The sequence below is a fragment of the Nematostella vectensis genome, chromosome 11, assembly GCF_932526225.1.
Source record: "Nematostella vectensis chromosome 11, jaNemVect1.1, whole genome shotgun sequence".
Lineage (NCBI taxonomy): Eukaryota > Metazoa > Cnidaria > Anthozoa > Actiniaria > Edwardsiidae > Nematostella > Nematostella vectensis.
In genome coordinates, this window is record NC_064044.1 from 810113 (window position 1) to 837881 (window position 27769).

A 27769-nucleotide genomic window follows, 5' to 3' on the forward strand; every position below is an offset into this window, starting at 1 on the left:
CCAACCAGGTACAGTGGTAATCAACATATAATAATGATGGTAGTACTGCGATGTGCCTAAATGCCCCCCACCAGGTACAGTGGTAATCAACATATAATAATGGTGGTAGTACTGCGATGTGCATAAATGCCCCCCACCAGGTACAGTGGTAATCAACATATAATAATGATGGTAGTACTGCGATGTGCCTAAATGCCCCCCACCAGGTACAGTGGTAATCAACATATAATAATGGTGGTAGTACTGCGATGTGCATAAATGCCCCCCACCAGGTACAGTGGTAATCAACATATAATAATGGTGGTAGTACTGCGATGTGCATAAATGCCCCCCACCAGGTACAGTGGTAATCAACATATAATAATGGTGGTAGTACTGCGATGTGCCTAAATGCCCCCCACCAGGTACAGTGGTAATCAACATATAATAATGGTGGTAGTACTGCGATGTGCCTAAATGCCCCCAACCAGGTACAGTGGTAATCAACATATAATAATGATGGTAGTACTGCGATGTGCCTAAATGCCCCCCACCAGGTACAGTGGTAATCAACATATAATAATGGTGGTAGTACTGCGATGTGCATAAATGCCCCCCACCAGGTACAGTGGTAATCAACATATAATAATGATGGTAGTACTGCGATGTGCCTAAATGCCCCCCACCAGGTACAGTGGTAATCAACATATAATAATGGTGGTAGTACTGCGATGTGCATAAATGCCCCCCACCAGGTACAGTGGTAATCAACATATAATAATAGTGGTAGTACTGCGATGTGCATAAATGCCCCCCACCAGGTACAGTGGTAATCAACATATAATAATGGTGGTAGTACTGCGATGTGCCTAAATGCCCCCCACCAGGTACAGTGGTAATCAACATATAATAATGGTGGTAGTACTGCGATGTGCATAAATGCCCCCCACCAGGTACAGTGGTAATCAACATATAATAATGGTGGTAGTACTGCGATGTGCCTAAATGCCCCCCACCAGGTACAGTGGTAATCAACATATAATAATGGTGGTAGTACTGCGATGTGCATAAATGCCCCCCACCAGGTACAGTGGTAATCAACATATAATAATGGTGGTAGTACTGCGATGTGCATAAATGCCCCCCACCAGGTACAGTGGTAATCAACATATAATAATGGTGGTAGTACTGCGATGTGCCTAAATGCCCCCAACCAGGTACAGTGGTAATCAACATATAATAATGATGGTAGTACTGCGATGTGCCTAAATGCCCCCCACCAGGTACAGTGGTAATCAACATATAATAATGGTGGTAGTACTGCGATGTGCATAAATGCCCCCCACCAGGTACAGTGGTAATCAACATATAATAATGATGGTAGTACTGCGATGTGCCTAAATGCCCCCCACCAGGTACAGTGGTAATCAACATATAATAATGATGGTAGTACTGCGATGTGCCTAAATGCCCCCAACCAGGTACAGTGGTAATCAACATATAATAATGATGGTAGTACTGCGATGTGCATAAATGCCCCCCACCAGGTACAGTGGTAATCAACATATAATAATGGTGGTAGTACTGCGATGTGCCTAAATGCCCCCAACCAGGTACAGTGGTAATCAACATATAATAATGATGGTAGTACTGCGATGTGCCTAAATGCCCCCCACCAGGTACAGTGGTAATCAACATATAATAATGATGGTAGTACTGCGATGTGCCTAAATGCCCCCCACCAGGTACAGTGGTAATCAACATATAATAATGGTGGTAGTACTGCGATGTGCATAAATGCCCCCCACCAGGTACAGTGGTAATCAACATATAATAATGATGGTAGTACTGCGATGTGCCTAAATGCCCCCCACCAGGTACAGTGGTAATCAACATATAATAATGGTGGTAGTACTGCGATGTGCATAAATGCCCCCCACCAGGTACAGTGGTAATCAACATATAATAATGGTGGTAGTACTGCGATGTGCATAAATGCCCCCCACCAGGTACAGTGGTAATCAACATATAATAATGGTGGTAGTACTGCGATGTGCCTAAATGCCCCCCACCAGGTACAGTGGTAATCAACATATAATAATGGTGGTAGTACTGCGATGTGCCTAAATGCCCCCAACCAGGTACAGTGGTAATCAACATATAATAATGATGGTAGTACTGCGATGTGCCTAAATGCCCCCCACCAGGTACAGTGGTAATCAACATATAATAATGGTGGTAGTACTGCGATGTGCATAAATGCCCCCCACCAGGTACAGTGGTAATCAACATATAATAATGATGGTAGTACTGCGATGTGCCTAAATGCCCCCCACCAGGTACAGTGGTAATCAACATATAATAATGGTGGTAGTACTGCGATGTGCATAAATGCCCCCCACCAGGTACAGTGGTAATCAACATATAATAATGGTGGTAGTACTGCGATGTGCATAAATGCCCCCCACCAGGTACAGTGGTAATCAACATATAATAATGGTGGTAGTACTGCGATGTGCCTAAATGCCCCCCACCAGGTACAGTGGTAATCAACATATAATAATGGTGGTAGTACTGCGATGTGCCTAAATGCCCCCAACCAGGTACAGTGGTAATCAACATATAATAATGATGGTAGTACTGCGATGTGCCTAAATGCCCCCCACCAGGTACAGTGGTAATCAACATATAATAATGGTGGTAGTACTGCGATGTGCATAAATGCCCCCCACCAGGTACAGTGGTAATCAACATATAATAATGATGGTAGTACTGCGATGTGCCTAAATGCCCCCCACCAGGTACAGTGGTAATCAACATATAATAATGGTGGTAGTACTGCGATGTGCATAAATGCCCCCCACCAGGTACAGTGGTAATCAACATATAATAATAGTGGTAGTACTGCGATGTGCATAAATGCCCCCCACCAGGTACAGTGGTAATCAACATATAATAATGGTGGTAGTACTGCGATGTGCCTAAATGCCCCCCACCAGGTACAGTGGTAATCAACATATAATAATGGTGGTAGTACTGCGATGTGCATAAATGCCCCCCACCAGGTACAGTGGTAATCAACATATAATAATGGTGGTAGTACTGCGATGTGCCTAAATGCCCCCCACCAGGTACAGTGGTAATCAACATATAATAATGGTGGTAGTACTGCGATGTGCATAAATGCCCCCCACCAGGTACAGTGGTAATCAACATATAATAATGGTGGTAGTACTGCGATGTGCATAAATGCCCCCCACCAGGTACAGTGGTAATCAACATATAATAATGGTGGTAGTACTGCGATGTGCCTAAAAGCCCCCAACCAGGTACAGTGGTAATCAACATATAATAATGATGGTAGTACTGCGATGTGCCTAAATGCCCCCCACCAGGTACAGTGGTAATCAACATATAATAATGGTGGTAGTACTGCGATGTGCATAAATGCCCCCCACCAGGTACAGTGGTAATCAACATATAATAATGATGGTAGTACTGCGATGTGCCTAAATGCCCCCCACCAGGTACAGTGGTAATCAACATATAATAATGATGGTAGTACTGCGATGTGCCTAAATGCCCCCAACCAGGTACAGTGGTAATCAACATATAATAATGATGGTAGTACTGCGATGTGCATAAATGCCCCCCACCAGGTACAGTGGTAATCAACATATAATAATGGTGGTAGTACTGCGATGTGCCTAAATGCCCCCAACCAGGTACAGTGGTAATCAACATATAATAATGATGGTAGTACTGCGATGTGCCTAAATGCCCCCCACCAGGTACAGTGGTAATCAACATATAATAATGGTGGTAGTACTGCGATGTGCATAAATGCCCCCCACCAGGTACAGTGGTAATCAGCATATAATAATGGTGGTAGTACTGCGATGTGCATAAATGCCCCCCACCAGGTACAGTGGTAATCAACATATAATAATGGTGGTAGTACTGCGATGTGTCTAAATGCCCCCCACCAGGTACAGTGATAATCAACATATAATAATGGTGGTAGTACTGCGATGTGCCTAAATGCCCCCCACCAGGTACAGTGGTAATCAACATATAATAATGGTGGTAGTACTGCGATGTGCCTAAATGCCCCCCACCAGGTACAGTGGTAATCAACATATAATAATGGTGGTAGTACTGCGATGTGCCTAAATGCCCCCCACCAGGTACAGTGATAATCAACATATAATAATGGTGGTAGTACTGCGATGTGCCTAAATGCCCCCCACCAGGTACAGTGGTAATCAACATATAATAATGGTGGTAGTACTGCGATGTGCCTAAATGCCCCCCCCCAACATGTACAACGGTTATCAATATACATAAAATATTATTATACAATTGAACTAAATGCCTTATGTGGCATCCCTTTTGACTTTTGCAGGTCCAACAAAAAGCCCTTCCTCCATCAGAGCGTACGCCACAGGGCCTGACAGCATCTTGATAGAGTGGAAACCAGTCCCCTTACCTTTCGTCCACGGTACACCACAGGGATTCCGCATCATGATCAAGGAGATGACCGCTGACCGCTTTATGACAAGTAACACCACGGGCGCCGCCGTGTTACAAATAGAGTTCCAAGGACTTAAGCCGCTTACGAAATACAGCCTTGTGGTTTTAGAGTTCAATGAACACAGAGATGGGACGCCGAGTTCGCCGGTTTATGTAATAACTATGCCGACAAGTGAGTTCAGACTCAGGCTTTACTATTTGACATATTACACGCGCGAAATGCATTATGGGATGGATTGTGTGGGAGTGCGGTTGATTTGTGGCAAACATACGGGAGCGAGAGAGTTTTGAATAAAAAGATCTTTGTAAGCAATGATCGAAAAACATATGATAATCGCTCCCTTGATCTCTTGGGGCGCGCGTATGTTATTTGTAGATAATAACCTTTATTGATATTATGTGCAGATTCCGTGAGAGTGCGGTTCATCGCGACCTTGGTGCGCGCGTAGATAATAACCTGTATTGATATTATGTGTAGATTCCGTGAGAGTGCGGTTCATCGCGACCTTGGTGCGCGCGTAGATAATAACCTGTATTGATATTATGTGTAGATTCCGTGAGAGTGCGGTTCATCGCGACCTTTGGTGCGCGCGTAGATAATAATCTGTATTGATATTATGTGCAGATTCCGTGAGAGTGCGGTTCATCGCGACCTTTGGTGCGCGCGTAGATAATAACCTGTATTGATATTATGTGCAGATTCCGTGAGAGTGCGGTTCATCGCGACCTTTGGTGCGTGCGTAGATAATAACCTGTATTGATATTATGTGCAGATTCCGTGAGAGTGCGGTTCATTGCGACCTTGGTGCGCGCGTAGAAAATAACCTGTATTGATATTATGTGCAGATTCCGTGAGAGTGCGGTTCATCGCGACCTTGGTGCGCGCGTAGATAATAACCTTTATTGATATTATGTGTAGATTCCGTGAGAGTGCGAATCATCGCGACCTTGGTGCGCGCGTAGATAATAACCTGTATTGATATTCTGTGTAGATTCCGTGAGAGTGCGGTTCATCGCGACCTTGGTGCGCGCGTAGATAATAACCTGTATTGATATTCTGTGTAGATTTCGTGAGAGTGCGGTTCATCGCGACCTTGGTGCGCGCGTAGATAATAACCTGTATTGATATTCTGTGTAGATTCCGTGAGAGTTCGGTTCATCGCGGCCTTTGGTGCGCGCGTAGATAATAACCTGTATTGATATTATGTGCAGATTCCGTGAGAGTGCGGTTCATCGCGACCTTGGTGCGCGCGTAGATAATAACCTGAATTGATATTATGTGCAGATTCCGTCAGAGTGCGGTTCATCGCGACCTTGGTGCGCGCGTAGATAATAACCTGAATTGATATTATGTGCAGATTCCGTGAGAGTGCGGTTCATCGCGACCTTGGTGCGCGCGTAGATAATAACCTGTATTGATATTATGTGTAGATTCCGTGAGAGTGCGGTTCATCGCAACCTTTGGAAACAAGTTGTTCTCTGTTTAATTACGAGATCGAACGACAACAGAGTACAAAGCACTGGAGAAACAGGTCAAGGAATCGGTATGTAGACCTTTTACATGTAAAGTATTCGGTATGTAAAACTTTTGCAACAAATTAAGGATTCGGTATGTGGACAACGAGTCAAGAAATCGGTATGTGGAACGTTTATAACAAAAGAAAAAAAAGTTACCTTTTATAACAAAAGAAAAAAAAAGGTACCAGCCATTGCTGAGGATCGAACTTCGGGTGATCGGCTTGAAAAGAAAAAAAGAAAAGACCATACATCCAGACGACCGCTGAATCACCGTATGGCAGCTAAAGCTTTACGGCTAGGCTGGAGATTTCGGCCCCAACACCGCTATCTAGCGAACTGTGTAACACACAGGTACCGAGGCACCCGCGCATTAATAGGGAGGCAATAACCAGGTTCCTAGCCCTTAAGACCTGAGTCTTATACGGTTACGCCACACACAGGTCGCTGTGACGTAGGGTAACAAATATTGAGGTCTATCTGGGCGCCCTTGGTCTCTTGGGAGTCCGGACTGACCTATAGAAGTGACGCAACCGCCAAGCACGTGCGCATGGATGCCTTTGTGTGCAAAGATAACAAACATCTACTGAGTGGCACGTCTCTGCTCGAGTGTTAAAGTAAATACGGATTTGGTCTGAGCCCGGATACGGGATAACGCAGACTCTGCTACGGAATGTTGGATTCTGAATTCTGAATGTTCTTCGTGTATTTTACAGTCGGGGAAATCATTTGGGTTTTTATCTTATTTAGCGGGATATTGAGGGGGTTGCTGCTTTATCTAAATGAGTTGTTTGTTTTACAGGTAGCTGGTTTGTTTGCCAAAACTGCGACCAAATTGTACCATATCCACCAAATTGAAGTCATTCAGTTTACGTGAGTTACATGTTATGTTTTGTCTACCAATGGCTATTGAATCTCAACATCTCTTCTCTGCTTGCTTAAATACACTCTTATGTTTATTATTAAGTTATTTCGCATGTTTAGAAAGAATGCGAAATTATTTTTAAGATAACATTCTTTACAGGAATGGCAGCGTAAAAGCCTATTTTGACGTGACGGCCGGGTTTAACCAGTCACTGACTGACGCAGAGACTGTTTCGGAGGCTGTGGTGGGAGCCATGGTAACGGTGCCGCGAATGGGGGACTTGTCTGTCAATCAAACGCGGGTCATAGGTAAGACAAGCTGTGTTGTCAATGAGGAATGATGATGTGGTAGATGATTATGATGACGAAGAAGATAGTAATGATGGCTGTAATGACTATGATGATAATAGGGTGATTTAGATCTACGACGCCGGCAAGAGGACGCCGCCTTGCGCGCGTTCGATTGCGAGCGCAGCACGCTTTTCTGGCCGACGTTGCGTCCTGTTCAGGACGGCATTTCATGTATTTTCGCTTCTTCTTCTGGACGAGACGCCGGCAAAGATCATCGTGCGCGCAATAGAACGTGCGCGAGGTGGCGTCCTCTTGCCGGCGTTGTGGATCTAAATCACCCTAATGATGATGGTGCATGATGATGATTGGATTAGGATTGTCCGTTAGTGACAGGGAAGACAGCCTGTATCGTCCATAAGAAATGAAGGCAAGGGAGATGATAAAGATGATGATTACAAAATAATTATAATTAACAACAGGATGATGGTGACGATGATAAAAATATTTTTTCTCGTAAGGTCCGCCACCTCCGCCTAGAAATATCCACGCCGTGGAAATCGAGACGACCTCACTTAACGTACGATGGCAGGCACCGACCCACTCCGATACCTACAGTATCACTAACTATACCGTGATGTTCAAGAGAGCCACGTCAAGCCTAGAATACCAGGTGCGTGGTTTTTAGTAGTCAGAATGATGAATATACTGTGATGTTCAAGAGAGCCACGTCAAGCCTGGAATACCAGGTGCGTGGCTTTTTAGTAGTCAGAATGATAAATATACCGTGATGTTCAAGAGAGCCACGTCAAGCCTAGAATACCAGGTGCGTGGCTTTTTAGTTGTCAGAATGATAAATATACCGTGATGTTTAAGAGAGCCACGTCAAGCCTAGAATACTAGGTGCGTGGCTTTTTAGTAGTCAGAATGCTAGATATACCATGATGTTCAAGAGAGCCACGTCAAGCCTAGAATACCAGGTGCGTGGCTTTTCAGTAGTCAGAATGATAGATATACCGTGGTGTTCAAGAGAGCCATGTCAAACCTAGAATACCAGGTGCGTGGCTTTTTAGTAGTCAGAATGATAGATATACCGTGGTGTTCAAGAGAGCCACGTCAAGCCTAGAATACCACGTGCGTGGCTTTTTAGTAGTCAGAATGATAAATATACCGTGATGTTGAAGAGAGCCACGTCAAGCCTAGAATACCAGGTGCTTGGGTTTTTAGTATTCAGAATGATAAATATACCGTGATGTTGAAGAGAGCCACGTCAAGCCTAGAATACCAGGTGCGTGGCTTTTTAGTAGTCAGAATGATAAATATACCGTGGTGTTCAAGAGAGCCACGTCAAGCCTAGAATACCACGTGCGTGGCTTTTTAGTAGTCAGAATGATAAATATACCGTGTTGTTCAAGAGAGCCACGTCAAGCCTAGAATACCACGTGCGTGGCTTTTTAGTAGTCAGAATGATAAATATACCGTGGTGTTGAAGAGAGCCACGTCAAGCCTAGAATACCAGCTGCTTGTCTTATGTTCTCATGCGCTGTGCAGCACTATCTCAAATGTATGTGTCACCTATTTCATCTAGGGTTCGCACTCGGGAATCCATGAGGTTCGTGTATACCCTAATGGCTCGAATAAGTGCCTACTCGAATATACACCTAATTCGACCGAGCGAATACCCCCCCCCCCCTCTTAAATTATTTATCTAACCTTTATTTCAATTCCAAGCTGGCAGGCTTGGTAGACGAAGAGACGCGAGAGTTTCACTTGAAAGATCTGGAATCTGCGACCGAGTACAAGATACGCGTAGCTGCACAGAACTCACACGGGGAGAAGATGAGCAAAACAATCACAGCCACGACTGAAGGTTAGACTAGCCAATTACAGCCACGAGTGAAGGTTAGAATAGTCAATTACAGCCACGAGTGAAGGTTAGAATAGTCAATCACAGCTATGGCTGAAGGTTAGAAGTAACCAATTACAGCCACGACTTAAGGTTAGACTAGCCAATCACAGTCACGACTTAAGGTTAGACTAGCCGATCACAGTCACGACTGAAGGTTAGACTAGCCAATTACAGCCACGAGTGAAGGTTAGAATAGTCAATCACAGCTATGGCTGAAGGTTAGAAGTAACCAATTACAGCCACGACTTAAGGTTAGACTAGCCAATCACAGTCACGACTTAAGGTTAGACTAGCCAATTACAGCCACGACTGAAGGTTAGACTAGCCAATTACAGCCACGAGTGAAGGTAGAATAGTCAATCACAGCTATGGCTGAAGGTTAGAAGTAACCAATTACAGCCACGACTTAAGGTTAGACTAGCCAATCACAGTCACGACTTAAGGTTAGACTAGCCGATCACAGTCACGAGCCAGCGTGTTATTACGCATACAGGGAGCTTTGTAAATCCTGGGCATCGGGATCCCTGTGGTAGCAAGGTAATTTAGGACAATGTAGGGATGAGTGGGATGAATCTTTCTATCTGTTCACAGCAAAGCCCAACATAGCCCTTATCCTGGGCATCGGGATCCCTGTGGTTATCCTCATTTCCATTGCCGTCTCGTTTTCCGTTTTGCTATGGCGATGGCGTGAGAAGAAAAGGAGACTAGAAGATGCCTTTGCACTTGAAAAGGTAGGAGTACAATGGTGGAATGAGAATATTCCAGCTTAAACCCATGCATAGGCTCAGTCAGCCAAATGTTAGGCTTTGGGACCACTTCTACTCATCTTTGTCCAAGATTAATAAAAATATATTAAATGGATAATTCGGCTTTTTTCAAAACGTGTGTTTTTAATTTATCGTAGTAGATACGGGGTATTTTCTTTCTTCGGGCCGTATCACTAAACAACAGGTAGCCCAGGCTCTGTCAATAAGTAATTTGAACCGACCGACTGATTGACCGTTATGGAGTTGTTACTTTATGCAAGAATTCTTCCATAAAAATGTAATAAATTCAATCCAACGTAATGTAGTACTTGTAGTCGTCTATTATTTCCACGTTTAAGAGATTTAGAGTGCATTTGGGGCCGCTTTAGCGCTGTTCGATAAAGTAATTCTGAATTTCCCCGAACAGCGCTATATATTCTCTCTATTAACGGTCAGCCGGTTCAAATTACTCATTGACAGAGCCTGGGCTACCTGTGGTTCAAATTACTCATTGACAGAGCCTGGGCTACCTGTGGTTCAAATTACTCATTGACAGAGCCTGGGCTACCTGTGGTTCAAATTACTCATTGACAGAGCCTGGGCTACCTGTGGTTCAAATTACTCATTGACAGAGCCTGGGCTACCTGTTGTTCAAATTACTCATTGACAGAGCCTGGGCTACCTGTGGTTCAAATTACTCATTGAACGAGCCTGGGCTACCTGTGGTTCAAATTACTCATTGACAGAGCCTGGGCTACCTGTGGTTCAAATTACTCATTGACAGAGCCTGGGCTACCTATGGTTCAAATTACTCATTGACAGAGCCTGGGCTACCTGTGGTTCAAACTACTCATTGACAGAGCCTGGGCTACCTGTGGTTCAAATTACTCATTGACAGAGCCTGGGCTACCTGTGGTTAAACAGGAGCTTAGTTAACGCTACTCTTGTGTTTACAGGCAAACCGTGAAGCCATCGAGGACCACTATCATAGCACGAATGACGTGTTCGCCTTACTTGGACTGGAGGGAGTCGTGAAGGAATGGTGCGAGATACCACGTGACGATCTCACAATCGAGAGGCAGCTGGGCTCGGGTGCGTTTGGAGTCGTTAAGAAAGCGTCTCTGAAGATCAGGGCAAAAGCAACAGATAATGATGAGAAAGACGAAAGGATAGGGGAAGGAAGAAAAACCGAGGAACCGGAGGAAGAGAAAGGGAAAGTGCTTGAGATCGTGCCGTGCGCTGTGAAGATGCTGAAAGGTGATCTAGAGATCTTCATACAATTTTTATCTAAGTTTCCAAAACTACAACACCAAACACAAGGGATATTCTATGCCCACCACTTGGTTCCACGGAACACTAGGGATATTCTAACCCCACCACGTGGTTCCATGGAACACAAGGGATATTCTAACCCCACCACGGGATTCCATGGAACACAATGAATATTCTAGCCCCCCCCCCCCCCCCCCCCCCACGGGATTCCATGGAACACAAGGGATATTCGAACCCCAACACGTGGTTCCATGGAACACAAGGGATATTCTAATCCCACCACGGGATTCCATGAAACACAAGGAATATTCTAACCCAGCTACTTGGTTCCATGGAACACAAGGGATATTCTAACCCCAACAAGTGGTTTAATTGAACACAAGGGATATACTAATCCCACCACGTAGTTCCATGGAACACAATGAATATTCTAGCCCCCCCACGAGATTCCATGGAACACAAGGAATATTCAAACCCCACCACGTGGTTCCATGGATCACAAGGGATATTCTAACCCCGCCACTTGGTTCCATGGAACACAAGGGATATTCTAACCCCGCCACTTGGTTCCATGGAACACAAGGGATATTCTAACCCCAACACGTGGTTCCATGGAACACAAGGGATATTCTAATCCCACCACGGGATTCCATGAAACACAAGGGATATTCTAACCCCACCACTTAGTTCCATGGAACACAAGGGATATTCTAACCCAGCCACTTGGTTCCATAGAACACAAGGGATATTCTAGCCCAGCCACTTGGTTCCATGACAAGGGATATTCTAACCCAGCCACTTGGTTCCATGGAACACAAGGGATATTCAAACCCCACCACGTGGTTCCATGGATCACAAGGGATATTCTAACCCCGCCACTTGGTTCCATGGAACACAAGGGATATTCTAACCCCAACACGTGGTTCCATGGAACACAAGGGATATTCTAATCCCACCACGTGGTTCCATGGAACACAAGGGATATTCTAGCCCCACCACGTGGTTCCATGGAACACAAGGGATATTCTTACCCCAACACGTGGTTTAATGGAACACAAGGGATATACTAATCCCACCACGTAGTTCCATGGAACACAATGAATATTCTAGCCCCCCCACGGGATTCCATGGAACACAAGGAATATTCAAACCCCACCACGTGTTTTTTTTCTTTTCTTCAGAAAACCCCACAGAGAGCGAGTTGCGTGACTTGTGTAACGAGATCGCCATCATGGCGTTAGTAGGGGACCACCCGAACATCGTCAGTCTGCTTGGAGCATGTACTGTCAATGGTGAGTCATAGCGCGTGACGGAAGTATGATATACTGATGGCGTGACGGAAGTGTTATATACTGGCTAGTCCAGTCTATCGATAACAATGTTCTACTACAGGTCCATTGTGTCTTGTTGTCAAACTTGCTGACAATGTTCCACTACAGGTCCATTGTGGCTTGTTGTCAAACTTGCTGACAATGTTCTACTACAGGTCCATTGTGGCTTGTTGTCAAACTTGCTAACAATGTTCTACTACAGGTCCATTGTGGCTTGTTGTCAAACTTGCTGACAATGTTCTACTACAGGTCCATTGTGGCTTGTTGTCAAACTTGCTGACAATGTTCTACTACAGGTCCATTGTGGCTTGTTGTCAAACTTGCTGAAAACGGCTGCTTCCTCGACTACATTAAAGAACATCGCTCAGTCGTTGAATACGAGAATACAGAGAACAAGATCCATTCCTACGAAAACGTCACCGAGAAAACACAAGGGGCCCCCATGACAGAGAAGGAGAAGTTCAAATTCGCGTACGAGATCGCTAAAGGAATGAGACATTTGGAGAAAAAGAAGGTAGGTAAACGAGCTGAAAAATGGTAAATTTATGATATACAATAATTTATGTTAGTATAAATCCACTCACATACTATCACGAATCTCGCAATTTGATTGGCCCCGTACTGACTTTCTATTGAGCCATAGATAGTGAGTAGCGAAATAGTGTTGCTTTTCGCGACAAAAGCGGTTATTTACTACTGATAATTGTTAAAATCGTCAATTTTTTGAAGGTAGTATGTGATTGGATTTATACTAAAGCAATTAAACTACTTGTTCTAGTTTTCTATAAGTCAAATAGTCAACTCGGTGCTACGCGCCTATTGACTCATAGAAAACTCGACCTCGTAGTTTAATTGTTAAATATACGGTAATCAGTTTATGTGCGTGACCGACGTGCAATATTTACGTAGATGATTCACGTGCGTCATTTACGTGTGTTATTCACGTGCATCATTGACGTGTGTGACTCACGTGCATTATTGACGTGTGTGATTCACGTGCATCATTAACGTGTGTGATTCACGTGCATCATTGACGTGTGTTATTCACGTGCATCATTGACAGGTGTGATTCACGTGCATCATTGACGTGTGTGATTCACGTGCATCATTGACGTGCGTGATTCACGTGCATCATTGACGTCTGCTTATTGACGTGTGAAATTGAAGTGCTCTTTTTGTGTGTAAAATGACGTGTGTTTGCCGTGCGTGATTGAAGTGTGCTTGATTGACGTGTGTTTGATTGACGTGTGTTTTATTGGCATGTGTAATTGACGTGTGTTTGATTGACGTGTGTCATCCCCTTCTCAGTGTGTTCATCGCGACTTGGCAGCTCGGAACATTCTTTTGAATGTTGATAACGTTGCTATGGTATCGGACTTTGGACTGTCACGTGATGTGTACGAAAGCGGAGCGTACGATAACACAACAGGGGTAAGTGTAGAGAAATCAGCTTTCTAGTTTGTCTTTTGTTATCGCGGATAAACAATTAGACAGGACTTACCTTGTAAATCAGCTTTGTAGTTTGTCTTTGTTTCGCGGATAAACAATTAGCCAGGGCTTGGAATATTGGTGGATAATGGCTGTTAAACATTCTCTGTGCTGTGAAATGGGAGCATGCAATCTCTGATAAACATATGGTATATGAACATATCGTCAATTCTGGGTCATTTCTGGGCAAAAGATCGAGACATGCCATCTCTTGCAGGGCGTTCTTCCTGTTCGCTGGATGGCTATCGAGTCACTGGAAGATTATACCTACACCACGAAATCAGACGTGTGAGTCTAGTAATGTCACTAGTGTTGGTCAGTACCGTAGTAATGTACATATAAAAAAGGTTCCCCGGTCTTCCCGGATGTCTACATGATTGTTTTGATTTTGTGTTATATATGATTGTTCCTGTAGGTGGTCTCACTGTTCCTGGATTCCTGCATGATTTTTTTGGTCATATTCCTAATTGTTTCTGTAGGTGGTCTTACGGTGTGTTGCTATGGGAGATGGAGAGCGGGGGACTAATGCCTTATGCGGGGATGTCGGGCGTCGAGATCTTGGAGAGGCTAAAGCAAGGATACAGATTGGAGAAACCGTCATGTTGCTCACAGGAACTGTAAGTTGGATTTCCAATATTTTTACAAATCGCTAATTCCACATACCTACACGAGGTTTATTTTCCGACACTGATATGATTGTGAAGCAACGTTTCTTGGGTGTTGACCAATTGGCGAAAACTGACAAGACAGTGTTGCAAGAAAGACGTGGGATTTTCTTGACTTTTTCTTCCAGGTACGCCCTCATGTACGAGTGTTGGAATCCAGAACCCAAAAACAGACCCGCCTTCTCAATCATCGTAAGTCGGCTGGAGGAGACCCTGCGAGCGAAAGCGGTGAGATAATCTGTTAGGGGCGGGGCCACCATTGTCAATCACTGTGCCGACGTAGCGGTGAGTTAATCTGTTAGGTGCGGGGCCACCATTGTCAATCACTGTGCCGACGTAGCGGTGAGTTAATCTGTTAGGGGCGGGGCCACCATTGTCAATCACTGTGCCGACGCAGCAGTGAGTTAATCTGTTAGGGGCGGGGCCACCATTGTCAATCACTGTGCCGACGTAGCAGTGAGTTAATCTGTTAGGGGCGGGGCCACCATTGTCAATAACTGTGCCGACGTAGCAGTGAGGTAATTGTTAGGGGCGGGGCCACCAATGTCAATCACTGTGCCGATGTAGCAGTGAGTTAATCTGTTAGGGGCGGGGCCACCAGTGTCAATCACTGTGCCGACGTAGCGGTGAGTTAATCTGCTAGGGGCGGGGCCAGCATTGTCAATCACTGTGCCGACGTAGCAGTGAAATAATCTGTTAGGGGCGGGACCACCATTGTCAATCACTGTGCCGACGTAGCGGTGAGTTAATCTGTAAGGGGCGGGGCCAGCATTGTCAATCACTGTGCCGACGTAGCGGTGAGTTAATCTGTTAGGGGCGGGGCCAGCATTGTCAATCACTGTGCCGACGTAGCATTCGTTAATACCCCCTTCCCACGTGACCCTGTTGTACCCAATACTTTGGCTTTCCGTTACCAGGGATGCGAAGATATTCTCCCAGAAGACGACAAGGCGGAGACATCGTACGATGAAGTCCATATCGACGATCGTTTCCTCACAGAACCAGAGACGGGAAATACCACCATGCTGTAGTGCCATCATGGGAACCAGTAATCACAGAACAAGACGCATTATGTATGGAAGCTAGGATGTCATATCTCTTTATTTATTTTTTTGGCCGAGTAGTCATTTGAAGTGGTTGTCATATCTCTTTATATTTTTTTGACCGAGTAGTCATTTGAAGTGGTTTCATATCTCTTTATATTTCGTTGGCCGAGTAGTCATTTGAAGTGGTTGTCATATCCCTTTATATTTCTTTGGCCGAGTAGTCATTTGAAGTGGTTGTCATATCTCTTTATATTTCGTTGGCCGAGTAGTCATTTGAAGTGGTTGTCATATCTCTTTATATTTCGTTGGCCGAGTAGTCATTTGAAGTGGTTGTCATATCTCTTCATATTTCTTTGGCCGAGTAGTCATTTGAAGTGGTTGTCATATCCCTTTATATTTCTTTGGCCGAGTAGTCATTTGAAGTGGATGTCATATCTCTTTATTTTTTTTTGGCCGAGTAGTCATTTGAAGTGGTTGTCATATCTCTTTATATTTTTTTGACCGAGTAGTCATTTGAAGTGGTTGTCATATCTCTTTTTATTTCGTTGGCCGAGTAGTCATTTGAAGTGGTTGTCATATCCCTTTATATTTCTTTGGCCGAGTAGTCATTTGAAGTGGTTGTCATATCTCTTTATATTTCGTTGGCCGAGTAGTCATTTGAAGTGGTTGTCATATCTCTTTATATTTCGTTGGCCGAGTAGTCATTTGAAGTGGTTGTCATATCTCTTTATATTTCGTTGGCCGAGTAGTCATTTGAAGTGGTTGTCATATCCCTTTATATTTCTTTGGCCGAGTAGTCATTTGAAGTGGTTGTCATATCCCTTTATATTTCTTTGGCCGAGTAGTCATTTGAAGTGGTTGTCATATCTCTTCATATTTCTTTGGCCGAGTAGTCATTTGAAGTGGTTGTCATATCCCTTTATATTTCTTTGGCCGAGTAGTCATTTGAAGTGGTTGTCATATCTCTTTATATTTCGTTGGCCGAGTAGTCATTTGAAGTGGTTGTCATATCCCTTTATAATTCTTTGGCCGAGTAGTCATTTGAAGTGGTTGTCATATCTCTTCATATTTCTTTGGCCGAGTAGTCATTTGAAGTGGTTGTCATATCCCTTTATATTTATTTGGCCGAGTAGTCATTTGAAGTGGTTGTCATATCCCTTTATATTTCTTTGGCCGAGTAGTCATTTGAAGTGGTTGTCATATCTCTTCAAATTTTTTTGGCCGAGTAGTCATTTGAAGTGGTTGTCGGGGGGGGACCAGGGGGTTTCAGAGAAACTAGTGGGAGGCGCGGATCGCCCCTCCGCGCCTCCCAGCCCCGTCTCCCGTCTTAGGCCTGGGAGGCGCGAATCCCCCTCCGAGCCCCCCAGCCCCGTCTCTATATATAAGGCAGATAATGTTTCACGTACATAGATAATTAGGGCAATTGCTAATGTAGGCCAAATCGATTTCACGTACATAGATAATTAGGGCAATTGTCCATGTAGGCCGGGGCCGTTTCACGTACATAAATAATTAGGGCAATTGTTCGTGTAGGCCGGGCCGTTTCACGTACATAAATAATTAGGGCGATTGTCCTTGTAGGCCGGGCCAATCTACGCAAAACCTACGGAGCGCGGAATGACCGTTTTTCAAAGCCGCTGGCGTAACGTTTAAACCTGAGTTTTACTCACGTGGTGCCCCCAATCCCCAGTTTGATCGTGCTTGTTTTCATGACTTCGAACTCCTCTCTGGATTTCTCTGCTAAAGCAGCGATGATAGGGCGATGAATACCGTCGTGTGTTCTTTTTGTCGAACGCTCGATCGCCGGCCAGAGGTCCACGATTTTGTGGCTGCCACAGAAGCCTCCTGTTTCCGAAATACGGCTTCATAGAGGTGGGCAAACCCTTTAAAACTCCATCTACGAAGGCGTCCTTTTGTTTCCCCTCGGCTGTTACTGAAAGTTTCCAGCCAAGCACTTTAGGTCTAATTCCGTGTTTGAGCCGAGCCGCCATCTTGGATAATTGAGCTTGGTACTTCATGACATACGTTTTTAAGGACTTTGTGACTCGCACCCTAATAAATAAAGCTGTTATGAAGTATCACGGCTATATTTTTCCAATGATGCAGTTCGAACCCCCAAGGACTTGCAATTAGACATCCGTCTGTCCTGTGGTATACCGAGCGTTCGAAGGATGAAGTGCGGAAAAGATTATTGCGGGTGGCTAAAGATCGGCCACGCAAACACGTGCGGCCGGAGGTGCATGGACACCTACTGCAAGGTGCACCTCCAAAGGCTCCGTAAGGGCAGCCTCCCCGTGCCGTGCAGGGTCTGCGGCATAGGGACTCAGTCGGAGACGCGGTTGTGCCGCCCCTGTGGAGCGAATCGTGAAGGGCAGAGGATGCGTGGCATCGAGAGGCGCGCTCGGGGGTGGTTCGCACTCGTCCTGTCTGACATCGCAGCCCGCAGTACGGTCAATTAGAGACTGGGTGGCACAGGGCATACCCAAACGCTCAGTACTGGACGGGCTGGTCCAGAACATCCTGGACGAGGACATCCCCGACGATGTCAAACACAGGCTGCTTAAGCCGCTCGTACCGGAGAAAGTGTGGACAGAGGAAGTCGACCCTTTGCTGCCGGGACGGCGGCATGAGGGCCCTGAGGGCTTAGACCCCGAGGAGTACTATACTCTCTTCGTCGGCGGCGCCCATCTTCGGTTCCCAAGCGTGGATGCCACTCTTCGGGGCCAAGACATAAACGCCAGTGTTTACCAGAAGATTCTCGATAGCATGCCTGACAAAGAGGCGCCCGCCGTACTGGCGGGGCTGGTCCAGAACATCCTGGACGAGGACATCCCCGACGATGTCAAACACAAGCTGCTTAAGCCGCTCGTACCGGAGAAAGTGTGGACGGAGGAAGTCGACCCTTTGCTGCCGGGACGGCAGCAAGAGGGCCCAGAGGGCTTAGACCCCGGGGAGTACTATTCTCTCTTCGTCGGCGGCGCACATCTTCGGGGCCAAGACATAAGCGCCAGTGTTTACCAGGAGATACGAGATCTTGGTGGAACAGGTGTCATTGCTCTGAAGCCGGTTATGCGGGGGCCTGATATTAATGACGACGGCTCGGTGTGGTGGGTCTCGCACGAGCGAGAATCTCTGCGGGCGAACGCAGTGCTTCCGCTGGTGCTCGAGATGGTAGACCCCGACCGGCGTTACAGACTCTTTACGGTCGTTGGTAAGGCCCCCGCAGAGCCATTGGCGCCAATCACAGAGGAGGAAGGGCGCTCTGAGCACAAGATCGTGGGGTCGTTAGTCAAAAGAGGGGGCCAAATCGCAGTCGGTGCCCTGGAAGGCATCGATGCGGGTATTTGGGAGAAGGGACGAGAGTACCTCGTCTACGTGAGCTTCGCCCTCTACCTGAGCAAAATGGTGAGCCTGGGCCAATGTTTGAGCGAGAGGGGAGTGACGCCTTCGCTAACTGTGTTGTGAGCTATGTTGCCGACTTCTTGAGGAATCGCGGCACCCCGCGCCCTCCTCCAGGCTCCACGACATAAAGGGCCGGATTTGGTGTCAGCCAGATTCCCAACAGCTTGAGGTGTTTCGAGAGGAGTGGGATGGGGTGGCGTTCGACGCGGCGATCGAGCAGGCCCACCCAAGCGATATGTGGGTGTGCTCGACCAACAAGATGGGGGCCCTCGTTCAGCAGCGATTGGTAGAGCACCACAGGAAAAACTACCCCCGACTGCCAGCAACCATCCGCTTTGACCCCGATCCTAGCGTCGCGCATCGTTATCGCAAGCAAGGGCGGCCGGTGCCCGTGCCAGGCAAAAGGGGTGAGAAGGTCGACGCGTACAAAGGCACGGTAGTCGAGGTTCCTGTTGACGCGGTCCTTAACGGGCTTTCCCTCGAGTGGAAATGCAGGGCAAGACTATCCAGACTCCGAGACGTTTGTTTATCATAGACCACAGCTTAGAGGGCTGGATGACGAATGCTGTATACACCGGCATCTCCCGCGTGCGGCGCGCCGACCAGATAGTCCGCGTGATCCCCCCCGATAACACCCCTGGTGCCTTGGTTCCCACAGGACTGCAGGCTACGCCCAGTGAAGAGCTCATTATAGCGCGAATCAAGCGATACGCTATAGACGACAGACAAAAGGGTCGCACAAAGTACACGGGACCGCACCACGTTCTGACGGTAGACCACGTACTCGGCATGATTGCTGACGCGGAAAAGAAGTGCACGCTCTGTGGCACTCAGCTTCTGCTTCAGGGGAACACCAAGAGTCATCCCCAATGCTTCAGTATCGACCGGCGGGACGACAGTCAGGGTCACTACAAGTGGAATGTCAGACTCACGTGCCTCAGCTGCAATAGAAGGCACAAGCGCTGATCACGCTAGCGTGACGCTAGCGTGGCGCTAGGGTGACGCTAGCGCGACCAGCAGATTTTTTTGATCGCGCTAGCGTCGCGCTACGCAACTGCGAACGCGTGAAGCCGTGCTTAGAGTACGCCGTGTAATACAACACCGGCTGTCCGGGCTCCATGACCCTCTTTAGTATTGGGTACGCCTTGGTTGTCCACCACGGGTCCGTCGCTCGCCGTCGGCCCTTGTCCTGAAGGTCTTCCTCGTTCACGGCGATGTACACCTCCGTTCCGACCTCTAAGGAGACCTCTATGGGAGGCTTTTCGGCTTTGAGAGGCACGCGCCTCAGCTTTATGGCGGCCTTAGGCGCAAAGCCAGTCATTCGAGTCTTCGTTGCGTTCATGTCCGAGATGACGATTGGCAAAGAAGTAACCTACTCGCGGTTTGTCTTGCCGGATGCAAGCTCCTTCGAGTACTGCGCACGAAATAGGCGCTGTGCCAGCCAGCGATGGAAAGAGTCGGCGAAAGCTTGGCTCCTGTGGTGCCCTGGCTCAGCCCGTCGGACCTCCACCCCGTGGTCTGTTAGGAGCTTTGTGGTAGCACCCTTGAACTCCGTGCCGTCATCAACCATGAGGACTTTAGGCCATGTAAGAGGTCCCTCTGCATAGATGCCAGCGAGTTCGCGGGAGACGACGGCCGCGCTCTTAGTCCTCAGTGGGCGGGCGGCTTTATATCGTGAAGCAACGTCAACGATAGTCAGGGCATACTTGTACCCGCGGTCGGTTGGCAAGAATAGCAGGTCCGACTGGTGGATACGGTTTGGTATCTGCTACGAGAAGTGGGCGTAGTTAGTCGGAGGAGGGGGCGTCTGTGTGTAGCCCCCGACGGGCTGCGAGCTTACCCACTTGCGCACTCGATCTATGGAGGCTGAGCCCTTGGGAAGTTTGGCATGCAGAGCGGTCACTCCCTGGAAGCCGCCTCTGGCGTAGTATATAGGACGAAGGAACGCGTCGAGTTCTTCGTCGGACATGCGCTTGCCGTTCCGGCGGGTATCGCGATACATCGCAATGCGTTGCGACGCATGTATCAGTCTCCAACAGGCGGATGCCGTCTGCTGCGCGAAGCGCACGGTCCGCAATCATCTTATACGTATACGTATACGCGCAGCATGGAAAAAGGCCGCCTAGACGCCGGAACGCGTTTCGACGGCAGCTGCATCACAGCAAGCGGCTAGCTGTGTAGCCGATGGCGAGAGCGCCGGCGCCAATGTACGCCAACTCGGCGTTCTTCTGCGTTTTGCAGGGGATGTAGTAGTCGGACAGCTCGGGGGCCCGCATCGACTCCAGGGATTGTTTCGGCCGGGTCTGGTTGTAGAGTTTGAGTGCGTAGTCGGTGTCGGTGAAGTTCTGCTTTGCGAGGGACCCTCTCTCGAGACTTTAAGCTTGCCAATCGAGGATTTTTTGTCGCCGCTGTTGGTAGCGTCCATAGTCTTGTTGGTATTTCTCTAGGGCCTTGTCGTGCCTCCCCTTCTCAGCTAAGGCAGGGCTCTCATCGTTCGACAGGAACTTTGCGAGGTAGTTGCCACCAACGAATGCAGTCGCGTTTAGGACGGAGCCGCCAACCAAAATAGCGATAGAGGCCATGTTTGTGCGAAGCACACTTCACGTGCTGTGTGTATGTATACGTGTACGTATACGTGTACGTATACGCATGTGCAAGGCACGCACGAGTCTAATACGCGGCCTACGCACGCCACAGTACATTGCTACATGGGCAGGATCTTCTGGTCCTCAAGGTAACCCTTCAAAGCGACAGCACCTGCAACGGCGGCAGTCATTTTTGCGTAGTTCATGGCGTTCGCGGAGGGGTCTTTGGTGAAGTCCTCGCGTAAGACCTTGCGCCCAACCCAGCCGATACCGGCGACGAGGCCGGTTATGACTGCGGCGTCGGTGATGGTCTTTGTAATCTTGCTCTGCTGCGTCGTCAACATTATATGTATGTATACATGTACACGCGTATGACGTGCGGATATGGATGGAGCCCTCGTAACTAAATGTCTGCTTATTCCATGGATAACAGCCGAGATCCGAGAGTGCGAAGCGCTGTCGCCGGAACGCGATCCTTGGTCTGCTGTGCGGCCGCCAGCGGCGGCCTTGCGGGCGGAGTCACGTCGTCGGTACCTTCGGTAGCATGCGGATCGGTAGCATGCGGGTCGGTAGCTCGCTGGTTCACAGCTGGTGTACGAGTGAACGTGGCAGCCAGCTCCCGCCTACGTGTGTAGAGGCCGATCAATGACACTAGAAGACCAGCGACCCCGATAACCGAGCTAGCCGACCAAGCAGAGTCGCTTTCCGGGGCTGGTGTGTGTGTGATGCCGAAGGCATCGTCGGCGCGCGCGCGCAAGCCCTGCGGCTCGCTCGGCCCCGGGGCCACCTGCGACTGCACGACACGAAGCGTCTCTTTCTTCGCTCTGTTAATCCGGTTCCACTTTGCCAAGCGCCTTCCGGCTTCAACTCGCCCAGGGTGTTTAGGTCGGGTCGCGGGTGGTTCGGGGCTCGTGATTCTCTCCGCCAACGCCGAAGGCGTACGTGCAGGTTCTTGATGATGCTCATCAGCAGCTTGTTTGTCAGGTTCCGCTGACGTTCCGGCAGGCTGGGCACTAGTACTTCCTCGAGGTTCCTTCATTTGTGTTGACACGCGGTGTCAACTATTTGGTACCAAGCGGTAGAAGAAGTGGCAAGCTTTCAAATGAACGTCTACTCTGGGATGGCAGACTCGCCACTGTCCGTGTGCCGTTCCGGCGGGCAAACCACTGGTAAGGCCGCGGCTGCTACCTCGCGTTGACACCGCGCGTCAGCGCTTGCCCCGGCGGCTAAAGCCATCAAACTACCGCAGCGTAGAGACAGGCTTCCGCACAATGTGCGGAGCTCGTTGTTGATGATGTAGTCGGACACTAGGTCGTTGTGAAGATCGGCCACACTGTCTATCGGCAGCGCCATGCCTACTAGCTTGGTCGTAAGCCTCAGAAAGCTGTCTGCCAGGGCGTCCGTAGTCCGGCTGGCTAGAGCGGTCTCGTATCGCTTCTCGTACTTCCTCACCTCCTCGGCGCTCATGCGTTTGACGTCGTCGTGAGTCAGGGCCTTGCCTACCATTTCTCTCGACTTCCCCGAGGCTACGAGAATCGCGAGTTTCTCCTTTGCGTCTGCTACCTCAGTTTGCTCACCTCCGGTTGCCGTTCCGGCAGGATGCGTCGAGCAGTCCAACGTCTCGACGGCCGGGAGGCCGGCGGCGCCCCCCTCAAGAAGACTCTCAAAGTATTCGTCGCTCATCATGCCGTGGCTAAGGTGCAACACGTGTGCACACACACGTTATGCTCTAGGGCGGTGGTTACCGTTCAACTAGGGCGATGGTATAAGGGTGACGCAAGCAAAACTCTAACTTCGAGAACTTTTTCGTCTTGAGGGCATTCATGTACTCTTTCATCTTCTCTTCTGAGAGCTCCGCGCCGTAGTCATGCAGGATAGCTTTCATGTCCGCCTTGCTCGGGGTATAGAAGACCACCAGGGCCGCGATGTTCTCGCGGAACGGCTTCGTGATGCTGGTGAGCTGCTGCGTGATCACCCACACGCTAATACCCACGTGGCGCGCGCTGAACGCCAAGTTGACGAGCTGGTCAGAGCGCCTCTTTACATCTTTCGAGGCCGCACAGTCGTCGAGTATGATTAGCGTATTAGTGCCTTCGAAGAGAGCGGAGACAAACCTCAGAAGTATGTCGATCTGACCCGCCTCAGGTGTGATGACAAACAGACGATTGTCGCCCTCGCCAAAGCCGTCGTATGTTTTGTTGTAGACAAAGGTAGGGCACACGAGTACGACGTAGTCAAACTTGCCCCGGAAAGGGCCGCGCAGCCGGTCCACTACGAATTGGGTCTTCCCGCATGACGTCAGGCCCACGATGAGAGCGTTAAATGGCATGTTTTTCGGGTCCATACCGCTTCGCGCAGAAACACGCTCCGGCGTATGTGCTCAGTATTGTATGGACTCTAGCTGTCCGTTCATAAGGTTCATCTGGGCGTCGGCCACCACAAACACGTGACAGTTTACGGTACCCGTGCCGCTCGCCGTGCGTTTTATCTCGAGGTGCACACCGTAGCGGGTATTGACCAATCGGAAACCACCCCTATGGATAGCACTGTCGTCCGTCGTTCGAAGGTCGATCCACAGAGCAAACTTGTTATCGCCATAGAACGACTCGGGGCCGATTTCCGGGGCGGCGGGCGCTCCGCTGTGCCCCCCCCCCCCCCCCCCCCCCCGGGGAGGGGCGGACGAACCGCCTTTTCGCCTCCCTCCAGAAATCCGTGGGGCGCAGCCCCTGGCTGAAGACCTTGTTTGGCATGCCGTCGATTGTAACGCGAACGCTCTTGATGTCGGGGTACACGAACTTCTCAGAGTCGCGAGCCCCTGCCGTGTATGGCTCCACAAAGAGGAGCAACAGACCACTCATAGACCTTCGCGGCAGGTTGACACTCTCGTTGATTATGCTGTCCGTCCCTTTGCTAACATGGAAGGTCTTGTGAAGGTTTACTTGCTCGTAGAAGAACGTTGTGCCGTTTTGGTAGGCGGCGGCTGCAGACCGGGCGAGGTTGTCGTCCCTCAGGCTTTCGTACTCCAGCTCTAGATTCTTGATGCCATAGGATAATTTGGTAGCATCGCTTCCGACTACGACCTGATCAACCGCTGCGAACGTGATCTCGAAGAGCAGCGCCTCGGAGAGCGCTCTTGGGTACAGCACGCCGTGGTCCGTCAGCAGAGAATGGTCTAGCGGGATGGTGTACCTCGCCCAGTGGGCGGCGTTTAGAGCGTTCTCCTTGGCGTTACTGGTCGCTTTATCGCCAGCCTTGGAGCGAAGCTTGCGCATGTTTTCTGACTGTATGCCCTGCTCCAGGCGGTCCTCTCTCTCGACCTTGGACAGGTAAAGCTCCTCATACGTCTTGAAGACGTCGTAGCGGTTGGTGTCCTGGAGCGTTTCTCCTGCAAACGAGATTTTCAGGCGGCTAACGAGATTTCGGCCGACGTTGTTCACGATGGCATTATTTTCATGGCCTGAGATGGAAAAATCGAGACCGACCCTCAAGGAGCCAGGCACGAGCGTGACGCCTTCCGATAGCTTTGGGACCGCCACATATAGCGTCTCGCCTGGGGAGGCCGTCGACGGGTTGAGAGTGACCCGGTGAACAGTTCTCTCGGCTTTCAACCCCAGAGGAGTTCTGGGTGTAGACGAACGCCTCGATCGAGCGATCGAGTCTTCCTAGCCCTGCTTTCGTCAGCCCATCACCTTTGGGAGGCGCAAACCAGCTATATTGCACGCCCCCGTGGTCGTCGTTGCGTATGTAACCCACCTGCTTCCCACTATTGTACGTCCCACCTTCGTCGCTAAACAGATTGAGGTGGCTCGGGTACTCATCCGCCGCCGTGTCGTAGCCACGGATCACGTGCACGTTGCGATACCCCTCCCCCGGGTAGAACACAAACACATCGCCTAGCCCGTGGTTCCGCCCGCCTTTCCATCGGAAGTCCGGCTTACGCGGCAAACCGAACTCTATACATAGACGCTCGAAAGCGGCCTTCTTGTAGGGGTTACCTTGTTGCGTGAACGGGCCGTCGCCAGGCAGGGGGGCGCCGAGCTCGTAGAGTACCCTCCGGGTGGTAAAGTAGACGTGAAACCTTAGAAATCCCCTGATGACAGAGGGGAGCGTGGCGAAAGCGGGGTCTGTTAGGGACACCCCGCACCCGGCGGTTGCGCACCAGACCGCAAAGTTGAGTTGCTGTGGCCAGTACCCATAGGAAGGCTCCGATAGCCACCGGCGAGAATCCATGGCGGACTTGTGCGTGACTACCGTCTCTTTGAATATGTCTCGGATCCTAGTCGTGAATGATTTGTCCTCAGCCACGTGTATCTCCAGCTGCGTGAGCAGTGGGGTGATGTCTGAGGCCGTGCTCTCCACGGGTGTCGCGGGCACGGCGTAGAGCAGCTTTTGCGCGAGGGTCAGAGACGTAGGGAAACCTAGGGAAACCGGTTTTTTTACTTGTCCGGCTATAGCGTGTTTGATATGCTCGGCTATAGAGGCTCCCGCCGCAACCGCCGCCTTCTTCGTCTCCTCCTCCTTCCTTCGGGGAACCTCGTTCAGCATCCGCCAGCCTTCCCAATCCATGCTCAGCCCTATTAAACACGAAGGCGGGCTATGTTTAACACAATGGTGGTCCTACATGCTGTGTTCACCGGAGGCGAACTGACGCTCTTCTTCGAGCAGCCGATAAGGCGCCCATGCTTCGTGGCGCTCCGGCAGTGCTCGCTGTTTAACAGCTGGTATAATCTCGAGCGGGAGCATCAGATAACGACTATAGCCTCCCTCCCGCCCATCGCTACTCTGCCAGCCGGGCACCACACGGCCGAGTCCATCGTGGAAACGATCAACCGCGCTGAAAGCAAGATTCTGACCGCGAAGCTGGATCCCCTCACCGGGAAGATGCGCTCATGTCCAATGGCGTTGCGTTCCTGAATGCCGAGCTTTGCGCACTATTTGGCCTAGAGGCTAAAGACGATCAGTTGGGGGGGGCGGGGCCTCGCACTGCCCCTGGGGTAGCCCCCACTTAAGGTGGCTTTGCCGAAAATAGAGGCCATCTACATCTTCTGCGATATCGTAGACCGCTCGCAATGCCTCGCCTTAGACGAGCCTTCAAACGTTCTCGCTTCCCTAGTAACCCGCGGGAGGCCGCACGAGAAAGTCGTCTATGGGCCCGACATCCCCGTTTGTGTCGCAGCATCTTTCTCTGAGTTTGTCTCGAGTATCCGAATATGGATCAGGGATGACCGCGGTAGACGGGTGGACTTAAAGGGCAAGCCTGTTCGCCTCGTATTAGAGCTAACCTAGGTCCGACATAACAAGCATGGCAAACAGCGACGTTAGCAGCGGTGCCATATACCCCTCGCTTCCCAGCGTCTGCCCCCCGAAGGGTACGCACATGACGCCTACCGCTCCGGCAAGCATCGGCGGCGACGCGCAAAGTTTCCGACTCCAGAAAATATGTGACACTCAGGCGACTCTAGACAATGAGATAACGCATTATCGACAGGTGCGGAAGAAGTATTAGCGCGCCTTTGCCGTTACCCATGCTGTGTCTGTGGCATCCGTCATCGCTGCAGGGGCGCTCTCCAGTGCCGGGGTGGGGGTCTCTTTGAGTGGGATAGGGGTTCTGATCGGCGCTCCGCTGGCAGGGGTCGCTGGGCTGGTCGGTGTCGTGGGCGCGGGCGCGGGGGTAGTCTCTAGGGGTCTTACGAGCAAGGTGGCTAAACACGAAGACACGATGGTTTTAGCGGAGAGTAAGAAAAACTCGATCAGCGAGCTGGTCTCTAAGGCTCTGCAAGACGGGCATATCTCAGACGATGAGTTTCGGTTAATACATCGGGAACAAGAGAGATACAACACGCTCAAGGCCGCTATCAGAGCTCGACACGGCCTCGCACCGCGTGATAAAAAAAGCGGGAAAGGGCCCTCCCTGGAGGCACGCGAAAAGATGAAAAAGAGGCTGCGAGAAATTCGCGAGGAGTTCGGGAGCGAGGTGTTCGAGTAGAACTCAGGTTTAAACGCCACGCCAGCGGCTATGAATTTACGGCCGAAAAACGGTTCTTTCGCTCTCTGTAGGTTTTGCGTAGATTGGCCCGGCCTACATGGACAATCGCCCTAATTATTTATGTACGTGAAACGGCCCGGCCTACACAAACAATTGCCCT

General features: G+C 49.3%; 2 protein-coding genes and 1 long non-coding RNA gene across 4 annotated transcripts in view; 2 read left to right on the plus strand and 1 right to left on the minus strand.

Moving 5' to 3' along the window:
• The window catches only part of LOC5511426, a 65566-nt gene that overhangs the window by 12205 nt on the left and 25592 nt on the right, over positions 1-27769 (plus strand). The window lies entirely within an intron of this gene.
• On the plus strand, positions 7955-16358 carry LOC5511446 (fibroblast growth factor receptor 2). 2 transcript variants are annotated; one of them, XM_048734680.1, is made up of 11 exons: positions 7955-8005; positions 8911-9049; positions 9680-9819; positions 10791-11091; positions 12288-12398; positions 12734-12951; positions 13746-13868; positions 14143-14213; positions 14405-14542; positions 14719-14818; positions 15508-16358. In XM_048734680.1, the coding sequence occupies exons 1-11, from the start codon at positions 7970-7972 to the stop codon at positions 15619-15621; spliced, it is 1491 nt and encodes a 496-aa protein (XP_048590637.1). In that variant the 5' UTR covers positions 7955-7969; the 3' UTR covers positions 15622-16358. The 2 variants fall into 2 exon arrangements, with proteins under 2 accessions (XP_048590637.1, XP_048590636.1); XM_048734679.1 differs by lacking the exon at positions 7955-8005 and adding an exon at positions 8106-8159.
• On the minus strand, positions 13965-14725 carry LOC125573866. Its single transcript, XR_007314238.1, has 2 exons — positions 14589-14725; positions 13965-14036 (listed from the first exon to the last, which is right to left on the minus strand). It is a non-coding gene; the product is annotated as an uncharacterized LOC125573866 (long non-coding RNA).